The 23,704-nt window shown below is 40.2% G+C and overlaps 1 protein-coding gene across 3 annotated transcripts in view; it reads right to left on the bottom strand.

Moving 5' to 3' along the window:
• Positions 1-5,336: 5,336 nt before the first annotated feature.
• The window catches only part of eps15 (epidermal growth factor receptor pathway substrate 15), a 108,296-nt gene continuing 89,928 nt past the window's right edge, over positions 5,337-23,704 (bottom strand). For 2 of the 3 annotated variants that reach the window (XM_078408547.1, XM_078408549.1), the window contains 6 exons: positions 19,621-19,766; positions 18,659-18,728; positions 13,935-14,011; positions 12,480-12,642; positions 12,072-12,244; positions 5,338-6,287 (listed from right to left, as the gene is read on the bottom strand). In XM_078408547.1, the coding sequence (XP_078264673.1) occupies positions 6,141-6,287; positions 12,072-12,244; positions 12,480-12,642; positions 13,935-14,011; positions 18,659-18,728; positions 19,621-19,766 (776 nt within the window). In that variant the 3' untranslated portion in view covers positions 5,338-6,140. Of the gene's footprint in view, positions 6,288-12,071; positions 12,245-12,479; positions 12,643-13,934; positions 14,012-18,658; positions 18,729-19,620; positions 19,767-23,704 lie in introns of all 3 variants that reach the window. The other variant, XM_078408548.1, reaches the window with a different exon arrangement.

The following is a 23,704-nucleotide window of genomic DNA, read 5'->3' as shown; positions in this document are numbered from 1 at the left end:
CACAGTGAAGCTTGGTTTTTAAGTAACCCATACAAGGTGTTATAGTTCAAAACTCTCAAGTACTTACCGACTGGTCAGTGATTTCAGCGAAAACCAGGTCGCCGGAGAAACATTGACAGCGTGGGAATTTTCGCGATGTTTCAGAAGACACTGTAATCTCGACCTGACTCGGCTTGTCGTGGTCATTGTCGTCGGGTAAAAGAAAAGTTCGGCGATCTGTTATGACTTTGACAGTCGCCGGCAGTCGCCAAAAAGATCGCCTAAGTGGGACAGGCCCTTTACATGGGATGGGGTGGGTGGAGGTATGGTCTAGGTGACTGTGGGAGTCAGTGGGTCTGTAATCGATAGTGGACAGGTTGTCTCCTGAGGGAAAAATTAAGGAACTCCTTCTTGCCCAAGTTTACAAACCTGCAGCCCAGAATCTGCATTGAAATCAATAAAGCCTTGAATCCTGTTCTATCTCAGCGATTTCATGGAAAATCCTGCAACCAACCAACCTGACAACCATGGTTTAAAATCGATTAGTAAATCATGGGTTTAAACATTTGATAACCAGCACATGGAAGTCTCGGGCTTTGTGCCAGCTAACATTTGGAATTGGCAGCACAATCTGTCCCATTGTGCCTTTTGAACTCCATGGCTTGTTGCAACCCAAAGGAAATTAAAATCTGATTAGTGACTAATTTGCCAGCTGACTATATTGTTTCCCACTTATTCAATTTATGTAATGAACCAGCTAAATGGAAATCTATTTTGAGGAAGAGAACACAAATCTGACTCTTGGTAACTACAATGGGTGACCAAACAAATTCCTAAAATACCTCAATTAATGAACCTTGTAAACTTTGTTCTGGACTTTGGATGCCGCAGCCAATCATCTGTACCTTTTCCAAAATAACACACTAAACTCAATGAACACTCTGTGGTGTCCATTATGTGGGAGAACCAAATGCTGTGCATCTGCATTCAGTTTAAAAGAATGTCCTAGAGTTGCCAATCACTTTGATTGCTCTGTCTTTGGCCACTTCCATTGATCCATTGAAGTCTAGTGTAAGCTCAAGAAACATATTTACCAACTTGGGACATTACAGTTCCCGGCACAAATTCAATAATTTCAGATATATTCCAGTTTTGTATCTGCATTGGTTAAGTCTCAATTAAATGTAGTTAAACTAAAAGATAACTTTGTTTCTCTTTTCACAGATGTTGCTTACCCTGCTGAATATATTCTCTAATAATTAGCCATTGTTAAATATCAATACAATATTTGAATCAATTTTCAGGAGCAAATGTGGATTATATTAATAACAGCACAAATTAATTATTTTCTGTTTGGCAATATTCAACTTGTAGGTATCACAAGATCAGTGTTAACTGTTTAATGACTTGACTAAAGGGACAAGTGTATTATAACCAAATAAGTTGAAGATACAAAGATAGGTGGATTAGCAAGTTTCAGAGGTGTGGATAAGTTTATTGAACAGGCAAGAATTTGACAGATGGACTATAATGTGGGCAGCTGTGCAACCTACTTCATCCACTCCAGAATGAAAGTTACTTGGACCTCAGTAGTGGATTTGCAGCACACAGTTGACACTTGCACGTACACATTTAGAGGCCAAGCTCAGAATTATCATCGTATGAGAGGATAGGTCCCACACTAACATCCCCAAATGAATCAAGAGCCAGGGTAGGAATTAAGAACCAGGGTAGGAATTAAGAACCAGAGGACATAGGTTTAAAGTGAAGGGGAAAGATTTAATAGGAACCTGAGGGGCACCTTTTTTTACAAAGGGTGGTGGGTGTATGGAATGAGCTGTCGGAGGAGGTTGTTGAAACAGGTACTATCACAACATTTTAAAAACATTCGGACAAGTACATGAATAGGTTAGGCTTAGAGGGATATTGTCCAAACACAGACAGGTGGGACGAGAGTAGATGGTCGGCATGGGCAGGTTGTGCTGAAGGGCCTGTTTCCCCACTAAGACTCTACGACTCTTAAATTCAAAGTCCTTTACCGACCTGTCCCCATTGTACAATGTTGACTCCAATAATAGTTTGTGGCAACCCTGGAAAACATGTACTGCTTGCCATATTTCATAAGTCTCTCGAAGACAGACATTGATAATAAAGTTCGCCATCAGAGTCAGAGATGCAGGTCTTGATCAAATAGAATGGAACTGTTGCTCTTTGGTGATGATTGTCAATAATAACAGGACCAATCCTTGGTCACTATCCTGTGTAAAAGAAAAGGCATACCTCACTCACCCTGCAGAAGAGCTGAAATATTATTACATCAAAATTATGAGTCAATTTAGATTTTTTTTTCAAATACTGTACATTTACAGTATTACTCTTTGGAAATGGAATGATTTGAGTATCTTTTCCTTCAGAGTAGTTTTAAACATTTTGCTCTTTTGCATGCAAATATAATTGAAACAAACCAGCACACATTCATAGCAGCTCTGAATTGAACACTGTTTATAGTGTGAAGAAGGGACTCGACCCGAAACGTCACCCATTCCTTCTCTCTGGAGATGCTGCTTGTCCCGCTGAGTTACTCCAGCTTTTTGTGTCTATCTTCAGTTTAAACCAGCATCTGCAGTTCCTTCTTACACTGTTTAAAGTTTTTTGTATTCCAACAGACACATTTACCATTACCATTACACAACAATTGACCTGAATAAGACAATCTCAGGGCAACATGGTGGCGCACCTGGTGGAGTTGCTGCCTCACAACACCAGAGCTCTGGGTTCGATCCTGACCTCGGGGGCTGTTTGTGTGGAGTTTACATATTCTTCCTGTGAATGAGTGAATTTTCTCTCGGGTAGCTTCAGTTTCCTCCCAAACCCCCAAAAAGTGTGGGTTTGTGTGTTAATTGGCCTCTGTAAAATTGACCCAATGTGAAGGGAGTGCATAAGAAAATGTGATAACATAGAACTAGTATGAACGGGTGATCGATGCAGGGAATCAATTGGCCCGTTTCTACGCTGTCTCTCTAAAACTAAAAAAATTAAGTGACTCCAATATCAAAGTGACGCTTTTAGAAAGGTGAAGGTAAGCTGGTTCAGGCTGGTACAATATACTGGTAAGAAAAATGGGGCGTACAATCGATCTTATTGTGCTAAATCAATGTTGATAGTTTGACCAAACCTATAAGAAAATTGTTACTGTCATCCCTTCCTCTAGAAATCTGAGCCCATATTTGCACGAACCTTTAACCTAAAGTGTTTCCTAATTTCACTCCCAAAAGGTCGTCTAATTTAAAGATACTTGTTTATATTCATTGCCCTACTTAAATAAAATGTTTTATCAGAATATTGATCATTTATATATCTGATAAATCACAAATCTCAAGGAAATAGTTAGTTTGTTCAATGTGACTTTACATTTAACCCTTTAGTCTACTATTCTACGTAATTGCATTGTATCTCCCAGAAACACAAACTGAGAGATCAACTTAGCTGAAATGGTTGGTCAAAATTGAATTTAAGAGTGTTAAATGCCCAGTGGAAAAATGAAATGCTATACCTCAAGATTACATTGCACTTTATTAGAAGAGTGCAGAAGGCCACCAATCACAGTGGGAGTGGGATGGAGAATTAAAGTGACATGCAACTGGATGCTCTGGGTGGTCTTTTGGATGGAATGCTAATACTCCATCAGTTATTTTTTACCCCTTCCCCTCTCACTATCCATAGATACAAATAATTATTTCAGCAGCGATTCACTTGCACTTCTAAATTAGTATACTTAATTTGGTCTTCACATTGTAGTTTTTTGCAACACAAAAACCAAATGCAGATTGCAAAACTGCTTCCTGAAATTGCAAATGTTGGGGGAAGTAGTTTCCTATTAAAACAATGAGCAAACTTGGCTTATGCTTCTTGTGTTTAGAAGAAAAAGAAGTAATCTTATTGAACAAACAAAATTCTGATTGGAGTTGGAACAGTGATGTTGTTTCATAAGGCTGCGATGTTTTGAAACGGGCTTATCCAAATAAGGAGGTCAACCAAAACATTTCTTCATCCATACCATTCTGAGTATTTGTAAATCTCACTAAGACTCCAGAAGCTTAGTCACTGAGCAAAATAAAGATTGCTATGGTTTTAGGTATTAACGAAATGAAGGAATAGAATAGGAAAATTGCATTGAGGTAAAACAAAAATCATAGAACTGCTGGGTCGAGTGGTCTAGTCGACTTGAGCTTGTGTAAAAACAGAAATTGCAGGAAATCACCGATCAGGCATATGGAAATAGAAATAAAGTAAACCTATTGGGTCCTAGCTAGACTCCTTGTCAGAACTGGGAATTCGTGAAACAAGCAATTTTGCAGTAATGGAGGAAGATTGAGTAGAACAAAGGGAATATCACTGGTGAGATTAAATTGGTTAATGCCACAGATTCTGCCCGACCTCCCGAGTGATTCACGTATTGTTTATTTTTCAGCTTCCAGCATCTGTAGTCTTTTTTTATTTTAAGTTAGTTGTTCCTTTGATGGGTATAGATAAAGATGGAAGATGCTCACCATGATATAGCATCAACCACCTTTAGCAAGTGAGCAGCATCTGAAAAAGCAATTAAAACAATGGGGTGCAAGAATTTAAAAAAATGATCACAATAGCAAAATATCTATAAAAACATATGAATCCATAAAATAGGGAAAAGCAGAAGTCAAAACCCGAGAGTAGTAGATGTTGGCAAATAAAATAAAATATTTGAAATAAGAAGTATGACGCAATGGGTGAAAAATCAGCCAAAAAGGGAATAGCTGAACCAAGATGGATAGTAATAAGTATTTGCAAGGGATATTCACAACAAAACTACCAGAATTAATGGTACATTAGAATGGTACATTAGAAATATAGAAACTGTCAATTAATAAACTTCAAAGAAAGATATCATTAAATATCTGATGATGACTATAGATGATCCTTCACTCAGGAAAGTGGATAACCACAAATGTCAAAATACAATTGTGAGGGCCACAGATTTAACGAGACAAGAAAACACAAATATAAAAATGCTTTCAGTTGTATTGGGTATATTTCTATTTATATAGGAAATTATATTTTCAAGTTCAACAAAAAAAAGTAAACAGGTAGCAAAAAAGAACTGGGCATGAGAAAATGTATTTTTTTTAAACTGGATACCCTTTCAGAATAGTGAGAAAAGTGTAAAGAAGGAAATAGGGTGGTAACGAGAATGAGTGTACAAAAACCAAAAGTTGGCATAGTATATTATATTTTTGATATTGACATTGGTTAGTAATAAAACTACACACTAAACTAGTTAGACATCTTCAATGCAAATAAAATGCAAGTTAACACATGGGATGCACTGTCGATCAGTTAGTTTTGGAAAAGGACATTAAAAAAACAGTAAACTGTTGGTTTCTAGACTGTGCTTGAAGACCTTCATCTTTGAGGCAGTTGAATGGATACCATTCATACCATATTTCAATGGATTGAACAAAATATCTTTATATAAGCTTACAATTTGTTTATTTATTCATCCAGTCAGCATGAACATAAAAGGAATGTCACTTAAAATTTATAAACGGATAAGTTTAAAAAAATAAAGCCAGTAAAAAGTTTAGCAGTGCACATTTAACTTACAGCAGCAGTTTCAGAGGGTAACCTGAAACATATGCTCTATACAGTTATATATTGCCAGCAATTGGTGGTTACAGAAACAGTTAATGTGCTACACTCGAAGTTTATGATTTTTAAATCTACTTTGTAACTAAGTAGGTGTAATATATACAGCTGTTCAATGACAAGTATTCTATTGAACAATATTATTTAAACAGGAAGCTGCTGAGATGATAGGCTCCGTTACCCAATAAAGCAAAATAGTATTATTAGAATTGAATTGGCTGCATTTAATACAGATTTACCTCGGTACTTAGTTTGTACATTGCTTTTGTTTAATATACAGGATAAAGGTTATTTAATGGTACTGAATTAATAAGTTTCACCACACTGATCTTTTCAGTAACAAACAAATAATTTCATGTCAAGAAGTCAGAGTCTCCAGTACTTCCAAATTTACTTTAGGTAGCTTTTATGGAAAACACTTTAGTAAGAACAACATTGGTTTGGTGAGACAAGGCAACCAATAATTGGGACGGAGCACATCATGCTTCAGATATTTCAGATTTACTAAGTGCTATAGCCAGTTCCAAATCCTCTTGTTCTTGTTGGTTTAATCTGGCTAGTCGCTCCTCCTCTGCTCGTTCACTTTCCCTTTTGGCCCACTCTATCTGGTCTTCCTCACTGGGATACTGAAACATTAAAAAGAGAGCTGAACAGGAAACTACAAACTGTTCTTATAGAGTGCAGATAGAAAACACATTGTCAATGTATTTTGCACTTGCAGTGGGAGCAGTGCCAATATGTTAATAATATATCGTTGTCATCACATTCTGAAAATCAATTCAGTTTATTTTTACATATATATAGATATCAATTATTAGCAACAAATACACTCTGCATCTTGAGACCATCTTGAGACCAATGTATAAAAGCTCATCGCCTTTCTCTTTAGCCGATCGCTTCTTAGGATTGAGTGATTAAGAGAAAGTAAGTGTAAATTGCAGGGTAAAGTCCGTTTAAAAAAAGTGCCAAAAGGATGCTAGCAGTCAGTCAGTAAAGGTCAGGAGTGCAGCAGACCTGTGTCCAGGTGCAGCTCCTGAATGAACGTGTGGTGGTGTTGGAAAAGCAGCTTGATGACCTCAGGGCCATCTGGGAATGCGAGAGTTTCCTGGACAGGACCTACTGTGAGGCTGTCACGCCAAGAGTCCAGGTCGAGCGAGGGTGGGAGACCGTTTCAAAGGGGAGTGCACATGGACTACAGGTACACCCTCTTGGGAACTGTCGGGGCAGAAGACGCTTCCAATCCGAGCGGCGGACAGGTTGGCGGTCTAATTCAGGCAAGGAGACTCGACCGGGGAGACCGAAGTCAGGAAGAGCCATAGTAGTGGGTGACTCCATTGTCCGAGGTACGGATAGTAGATTCTGTGGCGGAAGGCGGGACTTGAGGATGGTCTGTTGCCTCCTAGCGAGGGAAGGCGATCAACCGGAAGTAGTTGTGCACGTGGGCACGAACGACGTCGGGAAGAAGAGGAAGTAGATACTGCAACGTGAGTTTAGAGAGTTAGGAAGAAGACTGAGAAGTAGGACGTCGAGGGTGGTTATCTCTAAACTGTTACCTGTACCTCGTGCTGGTGAGGGCAGGAACGGAAAGATCGGGGATATGAATGTATGGCTGAGGGGCTGGTGCAGGGAGCAGGGATTTAGATTTCTAGACCACTGGGATCTCTTCTGGGGTAGGGGCGGCCTGTACAAAAGGAACGGGTTGCACCTTAACAGCAGGGGACCAACATTCTGGCAGGCAGGTCTGCTAGTGCTACATGTGTGGCTTTAAACTAAGTAGTGGGGGGGAGGGGTTGACAAATTGGGAATATGAAGATGGAGTTAAAGGGGAAGCGAATACAGGAGAAATTGCAAAGGACTCTTGAATAAATGGGAAGGGAAGTTTTAGATGGGAAGATGGGATAAGAGAGTAAGGTCAGGGCCAATTGTGACCGGTGTGAGAGGGGGGGTGAATACCGAAGTTAAAGTGTTGTATTTAAATGCGCGAAGTATGAAAAATAAAGTGGATGAACTTGAGGCTCAGTTAGACATTGGCAAGTATGATGTTGTGGGAATTACAGAGACATGGCTACAAGAGGACCAGGGCTTGGAACTGAATATTCAGGGGTACACAACATATAGAAAAGACAGACAGGTGGGCAGAGGGGGTGGGGTCGCTCTGTCGGTAAGAAATGATATTCATTCCCTTGCAAGGGGTGACATAGAATCAGGAAATGTAGAATCAGTATGGATAGAAATGAGGAATTGTAAGGGTAAAAAGACCCTATTGGGAGTTATCTACAGGCCCCCAAACAGTACCCTTGTAGCGACCATAGAGATTGGTCCTGGGCGTCGAACCCTCAGATTGGCCAGCAAGGTCACGTGTGGGTGCGACCGTAGGGATTGGTCCAGGGAGTGAGACCGCTGATTGGACAGCGTCGTCACGTGTGGTTTTGGCGCCCAAAAACGTTAGTTGGGAGACTTCTTCGAAGTGAACAGTTAGAATTAATGGTTGTCTGTAATCTCGTTAAGTAAACTTGGTGATCGAATATTGCTGTCGCAATAAACTTCTTCAACAAAGAACGAGCCTCCAGACTCGCCATATTGGTGACTCCGCTCCTGCAGTTCCACCCGGTCCAGGACCCCCCGCTCCTGTGGTTCCGGCTGCCCCTCTCCTTACTCGTTCTGGTCGCGAAATCCGGCTCCCTGCTAGGTTCCGTACCTCGGGTTCTGGGGGGGGCCATTTAGCGACCATAGAGATTGGTCCTGGGTGTCGAACCCTCAGATTGGCCAGCAAGGTCACGTGTGGGTGCGACCATAGGGATTGGTCCAGGGAGTGAGACCGCTGATTGGACAGCGTCGTCACGTGTGGTTTTGGCGCCCAAAAACGTTAGTTGGGAGACTTCTTCGAAGTGAACAGTTAGAATTAATGGTTGTCTGTAATCTCGTTAAGTAAACTTGGTGATCGAATATTGCTGTCGCAATAAACTTCAACAAAGAACGAGCCTCCAGACTCGCCATACCCTCGACATAGGGTGCAAGTTGAATCAAGAGCTAAAATTGGCATGTCGCAAATGTAATGCTATGGTTGTTATGGGAGATTTCAACATGCAGGTAGACTGGGAAAATCAGGTTGGTAATGGACCCCAGGAAAGAGAGTTTGTGGAGTGCCTCCGGGATGGATTCTTAGAACAGCTTGTACTGGAGCCTACCAGGGAGAAGGCAATTCTGGATTTAGTGTTGTGTAATGAACCTGATCTGATAAGGGGACTCGAGGTAAAAGAGCCATTATTAGGATGCAGTGATCACAATATGATAAGTTTTACTCTATAAATTGAGAGGTAGAAAGGAAAATCGGAAGTGTCAGTATTACAGTATAGCAAAGGGGATTACAGAGGCACGAGCAGGCCAGATTTGACTGGAAGGAGGCCCTAGCAGGGAAGGCGATGGAACAGCAATGGCAGGTATTCCTGGGAACAATGCAGAAGTTGCAGGATCAATTTATCCCAGAGGAGGAAAGATTCTAAGGGGAGTAAGAGGCACCTGTGGCTGACAAGGGAAGTCGAGGACAGCATAAAAATAAAAGAGAAGTATATCATAGAGGATTGGGAGTCTTTTAAAGAGCAACAGAAGATAACTAAAAAGGCAATACGGGGAGAAAAGATTAGTAACGAGGGTAAGCTAGCCAAGAATATAAAGGAGGATAGTAAAAGCTTTTTTAGGTATGTGAAGAGGAAAAAAATAGTCAAAGCAAATGTGGGTCCCTTGAAGTCAGAAGCAGGGGAATTTATTATGGGGAACAAGGAAATGGCAGACGAGTTGAACCGGTACTTTGGATATGTCTTCACTAAGGAAGATACAAACAATCTCCCAGATGTTCTAGTGGCCAGAGATCCTAGGGTGACGGAGGAACTGAAGGAGATTCACATTAGGCAGGAAATGGTGTTGGGTAGACTGATGGGACTGAAGGCTGATAAATCCCCAGGGCCTGATGGTCTGCATCCCAGGGTACTTAAGGAGGTGGCTCTAGAAATTGTGGACGCATTGGCGATCATTTTCCAATGTTCTATAGATTCAGGATCAGTTCCTGTGGATTGGAGGGTAGAATCAGTATGGATAGAAATGAAGAATTGTAGGGGTAAAAAGACCCTAATAGGAGTTATCTACAGGCCCCCAAACATTAGCCTCGACATAGGGTTATAGGACATAGGACCCTACATAGGACATAATGTTATCCCACTTTTTAAGAAAGGAGGGAAGAGAGAAAACGGGAAATTATAGACTAGTTAGTCTGACATCAGTGGTGGGGAAGATGCTGGTCATTTATAAAAGACGAAATTGCGGAGCATTTGGATAGCAGTAACAAGATTGTTCCGAGTCAGCATGGATTTACGAAGGGGAAATCATGCTTGGCTAATCTTCGGGAATTTTTTGAGGATGTAACTAGGAAAATTGACAGGGGAGAGCCGGTTGATGTGGTGTACCTCGACTTTCAGAAAGCCTTCGACAAGGTCCCACATAGGAGATTAGTGGGCAAAATTAGAGCACACGGTATTGGGGGTAGGGTACTGACATGGATAGAAAATTGGTTGACAGACAGAAAGCAAAGAGTGGGGATAAATGGGTCCCTTTCAGAATGGCAGGCAGTGACTAGTGGGGTACCGCAATGCTCGGTGCTGGGACTGCAGCTATTTACAATATACATAAATGACTTGGATGAAGGGATTAAAAGTACCATTAGCAAATTTGCAGATGATACAAAGCTGGGTGGTAGTGTGAGCTGTGAGGAAGATGCTATGAGGTTGCAGGGTGACTTGGACAGGTTGTGTGAGTGGGCAGATGCATGGCAGTTATCCACTTTGGTGGTAAGAATAAGAAGGCAGGTTATCATCTGAATGGTGTCAAGTTAGGAAAAGGGGATGTACAACGAGATCTGGGTGTCCTCGTGCATCAGTCACTGAAAGGAAGCATGCAGGTACAGCAGGCAGTGAAGAAAGCCAGTGGAATGTTGGCCTTCTTAACAAGAGGAGTTGAGTATAGGAGCAAAGAGGTCCTTCTGCAGTTGTATAGGGCCCTAGTGAGACCGCACCTGGAGTACTTTGTGCAGTTTTGGTCTCCAAATTTGATGAAGGATATTCTTGCTTTTGAGGTCGTGCAGCGTAGGTTTACTAGGTTAATTCCCGGAATGGCGGGACTGTCATATGTTGAAAGACTGGAGCGGCTAGGCTTGTATACACTTGAATTTAAAAGGATGAGAGGGGATCTTATCGAAACATATAAGATGATTAAGGGGTTGGACACGTTAGAGGCAGGAAACATATTCCCAATGTTGGGGGAATCCAGAACCAGGGGCCACAGTTTAAGAATGGTAGGACATTTAGAACAGAGATGAGGAAAAACGTTTTCAGTCAGAGAGTTGTAAATCTGTGGAATTCACTGCCTCAGAAGGCAGTGGAGACCAATTCTCTGAATGCATTCAAGAGAGAGCTAGCTAGTGCTCTTAAGGATAGCGGAGTCAGGGGGTATGGGGAGAATGACAGGAATGGGGTACTGATTGAGAATGATCAGCCATGATCACATTGAATGGTGGCGCTGGCTCGAGGGGCTGAATGGCCTACTCCTGCACCTATTGTCTATAATGGAGTTTATGCCACTTCAAAGCTACAAATTCAAATGTTTCTGATGGTATCACTTTGAATACATTTTAAATATGGCAAAGTAACAAGGAACAAAGCCTAAGTAAAGCCTTACCCTGTTTAAAACAGACCATCTCTTCAAAAGGCATCAGTATTTTGCTTGATAAAAGGAAAATTCCCAAATTAAAGATTTTCCTTTGGAAATTTTCCTCTGTAAGATCAAACTTATATTTTTTTGTTTGCAAAATTAATTGGAAGTTACATAATGCAGTTAGTGGTATGATAAAATACATGACCTGTTTATGTTTTTGGCTGCTACTCTAAAGTTTCTTGGAAGACCTTCATCACCCAGGACAGCACATTAAAAATGTTTTTGGAGGGGTGTTCAAAAGAAAGATTTAAGTGTGGCCTGACCCAACCAGCTTTCCATTTTGCCCGATATTCGGTTCTACTGACAAGTTAAACAATGTACTCTGGTACTCTGGTCTGAAGAAGGGTCTCGACCCGAAACGTCACCCATTCCTTCTCTCCCGAGATGCTGCCTGACCTGCTGAGTTACTCCAGCATTTTGTGAATAAATCGATTTGTACCAGCATCTGCAGTTATTTTCTTATACTATCTTAATGTACTCTGGTAACTGTGAATAAGAATTCTGGTTGTCCCACTCCTTGAGTATAGAATCACAAACTATTGTAAGAATTCCATGCTGCCATATGAACAAAAACAAGATTTATTAACAATACAGACGGTTTTGCGCTATAAAGAAAATTAACAACTCAACCAAAGGATCATACTTACAGTATTGAAGTTTGCGAAATTTGGGTTGTCTCCAATAACTTTACTTGGAGAAGTAGGAGCAAATGGATCTTGTTTCTCTTCATGGAATGAATCCCCTGAGTTAAATGGATGGAAAGGATCATTTAACTTGAAGGAGTCGTCCGATTCTGACTTAACAAGGGAAAGTCTTTTACCTACAATTAAAAACACAATATTAAACATAAACCTCTCAATATCTTATGTTGAAATGATTAAATTTCAACAAGTTAAAAACTGACAGAGGATAACATATGACAATATAAATGAAAGAAAGGAAATATTCCATAATGAACTTAGGAAGTTTGATTTACTTTATGTGAATAATTAAAGTAGTAAAATTAACTCTGGCAACAAAACCTTCCCAGTTTAAAAACCATCTTATTCACTTACTAGGTGGTGGAGGTGGGGGTCTTGTTGGAGTACCAATTTTTGGCGGTAATGCTGGAGGCAACTCTTCATTTTTTATGACATCATCAGTGAATATATTTTTCCCAAAGCCATCTTTGCCAGGTTCTGCTCCTGGAGCAGAACTGAAGGGATCTGCTTGGTTGGACTAAACGCATATATTAAAAGAGAAAACAAAAAGAAAAGTTATTAGTGATACAAAGCTTATGTCTGAACAAACTCTGCACATAGTTACTTGTAATGAATAATTAATTGTTCATTACAAGTAACTATGTGAACAAATGAACAAATAATTCTGTCATTACAACATATCTTCATAGCACAAAAATAGATGTTATGCTATTTCTGTGATTTAACTTATCTGCCATTAATTTATTAACTATTGACCTCGGATGTGTCACAACCATTTCTTTTCATTTGCTTTATCCTATTTAATTTATTCTCTGCTTGTATAATCTTCTGAGAAAGGATAATGCTTTTCATGGCTTTGCATTCTATGGAGAAGCTTTGAAGCTTAGTTACTGAGGCTAACATTTGGATTGTCTGTGTCATTTTCCTTCTCCTGACTAGTTAAAAAAAAAAAATCCCTGGTTATTGGCCTCATTGCCTATACCTAGTTCTTTCACTGTGACACTGTGTGTGGTGATGATACACCTACAATTCTATAAAGAAGTTGCACGCATTGATAACAGAACTGCTTCAGCATTTGATAAAGCATTGAGAAATCACAAGGTGAATGACCAGACATAGGATATCCAGAAACTGCCCAGGCTGGCGGCCATCGCATTAATGTGGCCATTTCATTAATCCCCACGATGTTGATGATTATCGTTTCACAGATATTAGCCTGTTTTGTCACTGGCTAGCATGTAGGTAGCAAAAAAAGACCTCGGAGTCTTTCAGTTGTCAGAATTTTTTCAATTTTTGAGGCTTTATTCTAAATATAAACTATTTCAATATTGAATAGTTCTTAAATTAGATATGCCACCTGTAGTATAATTTTTAATTGAAAAATAATTCAAATATGTTTCGAAAGGATTTTACTGTTCTCAGCAAAGGAACTTGTCCAACATTACATTTTCTTTTGAGATAAGTGTGGAAACAGGCCCTTCGACCCACCAAATCCAAACTGACCAGCAATCACCCGTACACTTGTTCTATCCTACACACTAGGGACAACTTACAGAAACCAATTAACCTACAAATCTGCACTTCTTTGGAATGTGGGAGAAAACCAGAGCACATGGAGAAAACCCGCAGGGAGAACGTACAAACTCCGTACAGAGAGTACCTGTGGTCAGGATTGAACCTGGGTCACCAGTGCTATAAGGCGGCAACTCTACTGCTGTGCTACTGTGCCATCTATCTCATTTTCTGAATCTTAAAACGAAGGATTAATAAGTACCAACGTGTTCCAATTCAACATACATGCATAATTACCTGCGATAATGTATTAAAATTTGCAAACCCACTTCCAAATGAATCATTTCCAAATGCTGAGACAAAGGGATCAGTAACTGAAACACAGAAACATAACAAAATTAGTGTTAAAAATATACATATTTCACATACAATTTTTTTCATGCCTGGTTCATTTATTTAATGTCAGTCATATCGGCTGCAGTGAACTGCATATGGTCTAGAACACATCTTCTACAAATGGTTTTTGACTGGAGATTCAGACATGGGGGGGGGGGGGAGGCGAAAGAAATAGGATTGGTGTTTTCTGACTGAAAAGATGAATGGCATTGAAGCAATGTTGTATTTAATTCTCAGGAAATCAGATGTTCTATAATTACATGAGCATACTTTATGGCACTATATTATACTTTTAAATGTGCATAAAATATACCCCCAAAATATATATTATGAGCCCATTGTATATTTAGGTGTACTATTTATACTCCAACCAAAAGAACAAAAACATCCTTTCATCATTGCTACGCATGAGACATTTTTGAGTGAAGGTTGACTGCTATGACTCCATCATTACAATAATGGTTATATGCAAAGAATTTAACTGATCACAAAATGTTTTCATGTGTTCAGTGGTTAAAAACGTGATGAAATTGCAATTTTCTATTAAAAAAAAATAATTCAGATATTATTAAATTATTTTGCACTTAATTTGACCTGAGAATTGAATGGGATGGGAAGAGAGAAGTCCTACTTGCCGGAAGCCACGTCAGTGGTTGGTGTTACAATGGGTAGGATTCTGCCTTGCTTCTTTCGTATGAGTCACTAACTCTATTTAATCACATCCTCTAACTTCATTGAGAGCAACGTATATGCAATGTAAATTAAAAAAAACTAATGATTATGTGCTTCATGCAAGATCTACTATTGTATTGTGAAGCTCTTCTTTCTTTTTAACCAAAGCCTGGAACATTGAGTGCCCTCCATAATGTTTGGGACAAAGACCCATCATTTATTGGTTTGCCTCTGTACTCCACAATTTGAGATTTGTAATAGAAAAAATCACACGTGGTTAAAATGCAGAGTCAGATTTTATTAAAGGGTATTTTTTATACATTTTGTTTTCACCATGTAGAAATTACAGCTGTCCCCCCATTTTCAGGGCACCATAATGTTTGAGACACATGGCTTCTCAGGTGTTTGTAATTGCTCAGGTGTGTTTAATTGCCTCCTTCATGCAGGTATAAGAGAGCTCTCAGCACCTCATCTTTCCTCCAGTCTTTCCATCACCTTTGGAAACTTTTATTGCTGTTAATCAACATGAGGACCAAAGTTGTGCGAATGAAAGTCAAAGAAGCCATTACGAGACTGAGAAACAAGAATAAAACTGTTCGAGACATCAGCCAAACCTTCGGCTTACCAAAATCAACTGTTTGAAACATCATTAAGACGAAAGAGAGCACTGGTGAGCTTACTAATCGCAAAGGGACTGGCAGGCCAAGGAAGACCTCCACAGCTAATGACAGAACAATTCTCTCTATAATAAAGAAAAATCCCCAAACACCTGTCCGACAGATCAGAAACACTATTCGGGAGTCAGGTATGGATTTGTCAATGACCACAGTCCGCAGAAGACTTCATGAACAGGAATACAGAGGCTACACTGCAAGATGCAAATCATTGGTTAGCCGCAAAAATAGGATGGCCAGGTTACGGTTTGCCAAGAAGTACTTAAAAGTGCAACCAAAGTTCTGGAAACAGGTCTTGTGGACAGATGAGACGAAGATTGCCATATCAGAATGATGGCACGAGCAAAGTATGGAGGAGAGAAGGAACTGCCCAAGATCCAAAGTATACCACCTCATCTGTGAAACACGGTGATGGGGGTGTTATGGCCTGGGCATGTGTGGCTGCTGAAGGTACTGAAAATTGTTCATTGATCATGCAACTGCTGATGGTAGTAGCATAATGAATTCTGAAGTATAGAGACATATCCTATCTGCTCAAGTTCAAACAAATGCCTCAAAACTCATTGGCCGGCAGTTCATTCTACAGCAAGACAATGATCCCAAACATACTGCTAAAGCAACAAAGGTTTTTCAAAGCTAAAAAATGGTCAATTCTTGAGTGGCCAAGTCAATCACCTGATCTGAACTCAATTGAGCATGCCTTTTATATGTTGAAGGGAAACCTGAAGGGGACTAGCCCCCAAAACAAGCAAAAGCTAAAGATGGCTGCAATACAGGCAGTAACATCACCAGAGAAGACACCCAGCAACTGGTGATGTTCATGAATTGCAGACTTCAAGCAGTCATTGCATGCAAAGGATATGCAACAAAATACTAAACATGACTACTTTCGTTGACATGACATTGCTGTGTCCCAAACATTATGGTGCCCTGAAATGGGGAGACGATGTATAAACACTGCTGTAATTTCTACATGGTGAAGCCAAAATGTATAAAAATGGCCTTTATTAAAATCTGACAATGTGCACTTTAACCACATGTGATTTTTTTCTACTACAAATCACAAATTGTGGAGTACAGAGGCAAATAAATAAATGATGGGTCTTTCTCCCAAACATTATGGAGGGCACTGTACAAGAAAGACAGAGAAGGAAAAATTCATTGGTCCATTGATGACATGCAAACAGGCATTCCTCATCCTGCTGAGACGAAGAAAATGAAAACTAGGTACAGAAGATAAAAAGCAGAAAATTAATCGCCAATCCCATCATTTGATCAGGAATAGTTCAAGAGATTTCAACGTGCCTGATTTACAAGATAAGACATCCACCACATGCATAAAGAAACTTCTTCTAGCAGCCCAGTCTCAAGCCCAGCCCTCAGTTGAATTCTGGCCTCACACTGCGCCGGTCAAACTTTTACTGTGCAGTGCAGAGACTCAAAGTTTGGAACCCCTCTCTAAACTTCTCACTCCTCAACCTCTTTCAATTCAAAGCCTTTGTCCAATCTTTTGATCATCTCCCTATCGCAGGAACCCCACAACTTATATTAAAGTCCACTATCTTCTGTGAACACAATTTAGCTCTGCTCTTGTGTAAACTTGAGGTATGTCTCCAGTCCACCCTAACCCATCCAGTTAAGATAATTGTTCCACATTTTCAGAAACTAGTGTTTTCCTTACTTTATAAAATTCAAACAATTTGCTGAGTGCTTGCTTTCTCAAAGCATAGGCTCACAGAAATCCCCATCCATGGGAGTTTTAATTTGACAAATAAGTGCGCATTATTCTATTTGCACTTTCCAAAATCTCAACATGGAAAGATCACAGTTTTCTAACTTGGACCTAGCCAACACCTGATATGAGGACGAAATAAAATACTTTATTTTATTGTGGACTGTTTCTTTGAACAAAACCCAGAACTTTGCTACAATAACAACATTTAAAAGACATTTGGACACCTACACAAATAGGAGATGTTCAAAGGGAGAAAGGTCAAATGGGACTAACTGAGATGGGGGATCTTGGTTGCAAGGATGAGTTGGCCTGAAGGATCTGTTTCTGTGCTGTATGACTCCATAATAACAATCACATGGCATTGGGCATGTTGGAGCCAAATGTTATGGTCATTTTCTTGTGCTAGAATGAAGGTTGAAGGGTCAAGCTGATCACCATAAAGTCTTCCCCCATCAGTAGATCTTGGAATTAACCATGTTTTATTTCATTATTCGTTCTGTTGTGTTCATACTGCTCAATTCCAGCCTTTGTCCCTCACATCACGTGCTGTTACAGCACATGACATCAGCAGTACTCGAGTGATTAATGAACAAATAATACATACAGCAATTAAAAAGCAATTTCATACGTTGCTTTTTGTATATTTCATTAACAAATGTACAACGGTTACAGTACACAAACATTCATCATGTGCATACGATTGTTCAGCCTGTGTGTCAAATATATATTCTAATTAAAATTTCTTATCAAAGAAGCAATTCACATCTGGATTATTAATTAGTTACATGTGGCTAATAGTAAATATAATATTCAAGAAAACACTCATGGCTATGTGATGAACATAGTACATCGACCAGTCTAGGGCTATGGCGTCTGGTGTATGACGTATCCACCCAGGGAATATGGTTCTGACTGTATACTCTATCGACTCTCATAATTGTACAACCCTTTATTAGGCCTTCCCTCACCCTTTGACACTCCAGAGAAAACAATTGAATTTGTTCAACCTTTCCTTACAGCCAATGCCTTCTCATCCAACATTCCGAGATCTCTTCTGTATTTTCTCCAAAGCCTCTATATAGTCCCCATAATAGGGCAAACAAAACTGTACAAAATAATGCAAATGCAGTCCAACCAAAGTTTTATACAGCTGCAACATGACTCCGATTCCTTTAATCAATGCCCTGATCGATGAAGGCAAGAATACGTCTTGACCACTCTATCTACTTGTGTTGATATTTTCAGAGAGCTATGGACAGACCCCAAGATCCCTCTGTACATCAATGTTGCTGAAGGGTCTTGCTAATAACTGTATACTTTCCCCTTACATTTGACCTCCCAAGCTGCAACATCTTACACTGGCCCAGATTAAACTCCATCTGCCATTTCTCTGCTCAGATCTGCAACTGATGACGATGACATGAACGTCAAATTAGACAAGTTCCCATAAACAATGGGACACTGATCTAACAGTGCCTACAAATACATGAATATTTATGTGTATTCACAACTGTTAAACTATGCTATAGAGATAAATTTCTCACCTGCATCAGCAGCGGAGGAAACTGTACCACCACCTGGAGCAAATGGATCATTGCCATTTAGTGCTTCTGTCTAAAATCACATGTATACAAATGTAATATTACATTTTGTTTCATACACACACTACAAATTCAGAAAACATACCAACTGAAAAACAAAATGATATCTTATATAAATGTGCATTTTACCAAATGAAATCAATTATCATTTAGCTGCGGCACAGTGAATAAGGACATTAGAATTTGATTCACAAAAATAGTTTGTGGTCAGGCCTAACTTTTCAGGTGAATCAGAAAATTATGCATCAAAACATATATGTGTCCCAACATATATGTGTGCAAATGTGTGCAAATTTCCTGGGAATTCTTAGTATCCTTTAAAGCATCTGATGGAGAATTTCTTTAAATATTAGGAAACTCACAAAAATTGAGACATTTCAAAGACAAGTTGAGGTTCTCCTTGGGATCTTGGAGATAATTTATACTGATAATTTATACCTAATAAATTTGTATACTGAACACGGAAGACAAAAGTTTCAAAGAAAACAGACAGCACCATTATCAATCTTGCCATGCACAAGCAGGCATCCAAAAGGTTTCAATAGTCCTTTACTTTAGGTTCATATCACAAGTTCAAAGTTCATACAAAAAAAGTTACAAAGTGCTGGAGTAACTTTGCGGGTCAGGCAGCATCTCTGAAGGATGTGAATAGGCGTTGTTTTGGCTTGGGACCCATCTTCAGACGGTTAATACAAGTAGCACAAATTTCAATTTTCTTACAGATCTGCATGGAATGACAATCCCCAAGTAACATTTCCACCGAGTATTTCCCAATAAATTATGCCACGTTATTCTGAGATGTGGCATTCTATGGGTATTTTCAGAACGACTATTTTTAGCTTGCTTTCTTTGTATTTTGATAAGCAATAAGGACTAGTGAATATATAATTTTATCCCATACTCACAGATTCCACATTAGTGTTGGTTGACGTAGCATTGAAAGGATCAGCTTCTGTGGCTGTAAATGGGTCACTTGCAGACTGTTGAAAGAAGTTATCCGAGGCATCTGCAAAAGGATCTGTGCCTTTAAAAGGATCGCCTCCAAAAGGATCTGCAACATAACAAAAATACTTAACAATGATTATAGGATAAAAAAAGTTACTGTAGAGTCGATGCCTTCAGTAAATATCAGTTGTCTTTGTTAACTAGAAATACTTGCTAGGCCCAGATTTGTAGGGCACAATTCCTGCAAATATATAGACTGTACATAATTAAAACAAACTGCTTCATGACATTTTGGCAAAGGATGTACAAACGGAAACATTTTCTGCTTTTCCTGTGCTACCTGACCCACCGAGTGTTTCCAACAGTTTCTGCTGATAATTTCACATTTCAACCATTTTTACACAAAATATGATGATCACTTTAATATTTCAAGGTATTTTCACTCTGGAATTAGATTCCAATGTAAACCAGCATCTAAAAAAAAATATCACTTTTACACAGTGAATGGTAGGGCTCTGGGGAGTGTCGAAGAGTGGAGGGATCCTGGAGGGCAGGTATGGGCTAAGCACAGGGAGGTGGAACTAGTGTACATGGTGCATGTTGGTTTTTACACAAAGGGTGGTGGGTATATAGAACGAGCTGCCAGAGGAGGTAGTTGAGGCAGGTACTATCATAACATTTAAGAGACATGGATAAGATAGGTTTAGAGGGCTATGGGCCAAGCACAGGGAGGTGGAACTAGTGTACATGGTGCATGTTGGTCAGCATGGGGAAAATGGGCCAAATGGCCTGTTTACACATGGTATGACTCTATGAAATGAAATTGGTTATCATCTCCCAAGATTCTGCAGATTCTGAAAAGGAAAAGCAGTTACTACAGAAGCAAATGGAACCCTACTAATATAAAAAGGGAGACAGAAAAAAAAGAGAATTGCAGCCCAGTGATTCTAATATCAATACTGCGGAAAATGCTGGAATTTACGATGAAAATTATACATTTGAAAACTTTTAACAAATTTGCACAAAGACAGCATGGATTTATGAAAGGAAATCATATTTAACAAATCTACTGGAGTCTTTTTTGAAGAAGTAAACAGCAGAATAAATGAGTATCCAGTGTGCATGGTGCATTTGGACTTTCAGAAAGTTTTTGATAAGGTCCTACATAAGAGGTTAGAGTTCAAATTTAAAGCATATGGGATTGGGGGCAGTATAATGGCATGGGTTGGAGAACTAGTTCACAGACAGGAAACAGAAAATAGAAAAGAAGTCACCAATTATCTTTTTCTACATTTAGTTTAGTTTAGAGATGCAGCGCAGAAACAGGCCCTTCAGCCCACCGAGTCCGCACCGGCCAGCGATCCCCGCACATTAACACTACCCTACACACACTAGGGACAATTTTTACCAAGCCAATTAACCTACAAACCTGTACGTCTTTGGAATGTGGGAGGAAACCAAAGATCGTGGAGAAAACCCACGCAGGTCAGGGGAGAACGTACAAACTCGGTACAGACAGCACCTGTAGTCGGGATCGAACCTGGGTCTCTGGGGCTACAAGCAGTGGAAAGCAGCAACTGGACCGCTGCGCCACCGTGCTGTAGCTTTAGGACATAGCCCCAGCTATTCATAATATTGATTGACAATGTGGCTGAGGGAATTAAATGCATCATTGTGTACAGTTTTGGACTCCTAATTTGAGGAAGGACGTTCTTGCTATTGAGAGAGTGCAGTGTAGGTTCACCAGGTTAATTCCTGGGATGGCTTTTCACTTAGTATAGCTGTATGGTAACTCGAATTTCACTGTACCTTAATTGGTACATGTGACAATAAACTGACTTTGAAAACTTGAAACCTTGAACTAGTTTGAACGTGCGATCGATGGTCGGTATGGACGGTGGGCTGAAGGTTTTGTTTCCATGCATTATCTCTAAACAAAACTGAGAGCGAATGTGCGGAAAGAGATACCAAAGTGATTTTGAAAGGATTAGCGAGTGGGCAAATTTATGCCAGATGCACTACAATGTGGATAAATGTGAGGTTACCTACTTTGGATCAAAATTTAAAAAAGAAAGGGATTATTTGAATGATGGTATTTTGGGAAAGGGGAAAGTGCAGAAAGACTTGAATCTTTGTATGCTAATTGCCGCTAGCAAGCTTTGCAGCAGCAAGCAGTAAAAAAGTTAAACCAGATAAAATGTTTGCCACTTATAATGGTACCATACAAATTTCTATTGGGCCATGATATGTAAAATGAAGTTTGACATACAGTAATGTTTCTGTATGCAGCTAGTGCCCAAGCCATTCAATCGAGGTGCTGAGCAACTACCAGGTCCTTCCTGATGAGTAATACATATGACACATATTTAACCTGCATCTTCCATGATTGGAGAATCGTCTCTGATACTGGACAGCATTTGCATCATTTCGATACATTGCTCTCCTGGCTGGCCTTTGCAGACCCATGTTCATCCTGTTTACCCATCACTGAGCACCTGATGATCTACAAACGTTCCTCAGTAGGAACTTTTAAAATTGTCACTTTCCCCCCCAATTTCACCATGGTCTCGCCTCTCCCAATCTCTAACATCCTCCAATCTTACAAGCTTTGTTGCATCTGTACAGCATAAATTCTGACATCATTTGCATCTCTAACTTTAATTGTTCCATCTCTTGTTCTGGTGCCTTGAGTTGCCAGGGCCCCAAGATCTATGAAATCCATTTTATGTTAAAGGTGCTCCTTAAAACCTATCCTTTGACTAGGTTTTTGGTTCATATATCCTGGAATCTTGTTGTGGTTTGGAGTCAGAATTCTCCTGTAAACTGCCTCAGGAACATTTACTCCTTTAAAAATATTTGTTGGGCTGGGGTTGTAGAAACATAAAACATACATTTTCACTACTGGTATTTCAAACTTGTTTGTAAGCAAAGAAAATTCAAATGTTACATGCATGAACTGAAAATGTAAGAATATATGTAAAAAAATAACTGCAGATGCTGGTTCAAAGAGAAGGTAGACACAAAATGCTGGAGTAACTCAGCGGGACAGACAGCATCTCAGGAGAGAAGGAATGGGTGACGTCTCGGGTTGAGACCCTTCTTCAGACTGATGTCAGGGGAGGGGGCGGGACAAAGATAGGATGTAGTTGGAGACAGGAAGACAGTAGGAGAACTGGGAAGGGGGAGCGGAAAGAGAGGGACAGAGGAACTATCTGAAGTTAGAGAAGTCAATGTTCATACCGCTGGGGTGTAAACTGCCCAAGCGAAATATGAGATGCTGTTCCTCCAATTTGCGCTGGGCCTCACTATGACAATGGAGGAGGCCCATGACAGAAAGGTCAGACTGGGAGTGGGAGGAGGAGTTGAAGTGCTGAGCCACTGGGAGATCAGGTTGGTTAAGGCAGACTGAGTGAAGGTGTGGAGTGAAATGATCGCCGAGCCTGCGTTTGGTCTCGCCGATGTAGAGAAGTTGACATCTGGAACAGCGGATACAATAGATGAGATTGGAGGAGGTGTAGGTGAACCTCTGCCTCACCTGGAAAGACTGTTTGGGTCCTTGGATGGAGTCGAGGGGGGAGATAAAGAGACAGGTGTTGCATCTCCTGCGGTTGCAGGGGAAAGTACCTGGGGAGGGGGTAGTTTGGGTGGGAAGGGATGAGTGGACCAGGGAGTTACGGAGGAAACGGTCTCTGCAGAAAGCAGAAAGGGGTGGAGATGGGAAGATGTGGCCAATAGTGGGATCCCATTGGAGGTGACGGAAATATTGGGAGGATAATTTGTTGTATACGACGGCGGGTGGGGTGGAAGGTGAGGACAAGGGGGACTCTATCCTTGTTACGAATGGGGAGAGGGGGAGCAAGAGCGGAGCGGCGGGATATAGAGGAGACCCTAGTGAGAGCCTCATCTATAACGGAAGAGGGGAACCACCGTTTCCTAAAGAATGAGGACATCTCTGATGCCCTAGTATGAAATACCTCATCCTGGGCGTAGATGCGGCATAGATGGAGGAATTGGGAGTAGGGGATAGTTTTTACAGGAAACAGG

The sequence above is a fragment of the Rhinoraja longicauda genome, chromosome 11, assembly GCF_053455715.1.
Source record: "Rhinoraja longicauda isolate Sanriku21f chromosome 11, sRhiLon1.1, whole genome shotgun sequence".
NCBI lineage: Eukaryota > Metazoa > Chordata > Chondrichthyes > Rajiformes > Arhynchobatidae > Rhinoraja > Rhinoraja longicauda.
The sequence above is the reverse complement of the archived record's forward strand: the minus strand, read 5'-3'. Positions and strand labels throughout refer to the sequence as shown.